The 1,315-nt window shown below is 43.2% G+C and overlaps 1 protein-coding gene across 1 annotated transcript; it reads left to right on the forward strand.

Annotated features, from left to right (window-relative positions):
• Positions 1-46: 46 nt before the first annotated feature.
• Tsp_15162 (conserved hypothetical protein) lies at positions 47-640 on the forward strand. Its single transcript, XM_003368932.1, has 2 exons — positions 47-103; positions 152-640. The coding sequence occupies exons 1-2, from the start codon at positions 47-49 to the stop codon at positions 638-640; spliced, it is 546 nt and encodes a 181-aa protein (XP_003368980.1).
• Positions 641-1,315: the final 675 nt, after the last annotated feature.

Raw genomic sequence — 1,315 nt, forward strand, 5'->3', positions numbered from 1 at the left:
TTTGCGAAAAAATTGGAATCGACTGAGTTCTTGCGGAAAAGAAGGAATGACGAAAGCAAAATGTTGCAAAGCGATCGGAGAATTCAGCGATTTCGCTGAAGCGGTGGGAAAACGTCGTTGAAAGCAGCGCAAACTGGGCGGCGTGTTGAAGGCGATCACGCTGGGTATCCGGCTCGACGACACCAAACGGCTCACTAGGCGACTGTTGAAAAAGGAGCTCGACCATCTGAAAGAACGTTACGATTGTCCGTTGTTGAAATTCTCCAAGCCGTACCGGCTGTTCATGCACGAAAAGCTGAAAACGATGTACAAAGATGTGGGCGACAGCCAGCAGCATCGTCTGCGTTCGGTTTCGGACCAGTGGAACTCGATGACCGCCGAAGAGAGGCGGGTTTTCAAACGTCGGGCCGATCAAATTGCGGAATCTGAAAACGAACGTCTCGACCAGTGGCGACAAGATATGTTCAACCGAGGTCTCAGTGACGTGGTCGACAAAATCGACTGGCTCCAAACGCACATCGGTACCCTCCGACCGGCCGGTAGAACTTTGTCACTAGCCAAGTTCAGTTCGATTTTGGATGATCTGAGCGAAAAGAAGTCGAAAAGCAAACCACGAACCGAAGAACCATCACCAGCTTGAATGAAGAATCTCACATTCTCTCCCCCCCCCTCTTGCTGTTTCATTTGACAATTTTCATATTTATTTATTTATTTATTAAATATTTTTCTCAAACAAAATGAAAAAAAAAGAAAACAAAGAAAAATAATATAAACTCATCATTCTACCTGATCTGAGCGAGCTCAGGGTTGTTTGTCATCGATCACTAAAAAATGATAAAACATCAGGACACGAAAGAACACACGCGTTGGATGGACGGAGAATATGTTTAAAATCGGCCAACAAATTACCATATATTTGTGATTCCCTCCTGCATTGTACCTCTGTGTGATCGAGCGATGGATTCGAACTGCAGTTTTCAACACATGAGGAGATATTGTGTCAAGTAGAATAGAATATCCCAGAAATAATGCTGAGACCGATCACTTAGCATATGCGAATATAAAAATTATTATTATTTATTATTGAATATCGAAATTCGAGTTCTGCAACAACAGAACAGCAGTTACCCTTGATTGATGTTCCTCTTGATCTACCTCACCACGATTACTACTACTGAACCTATGTCGAGTACTATTATTACTATGATTAACAATGTACCTGTTGGTGCTGTTCCCTGAATATCCGATCAGGGATTCGGTTGTGACGACCATAGACGTCATCACCAAGTAGGATCAAATTGTTCTTCAACCTGTG

The sequence above is a fragment of the Trichinella spiralis genome, assembly GCF_000181795.1.
Source record: "Trichinella spiralis strain ISS 195 chromosome Unknown Scfld1595, whole genome shotgun sequence".
NCBI lineage: Eukaryota > Metazoa > Nematoda > Enoplea > Trichinellida > Trichinellidae > Trichinella > Trichinella spiralis.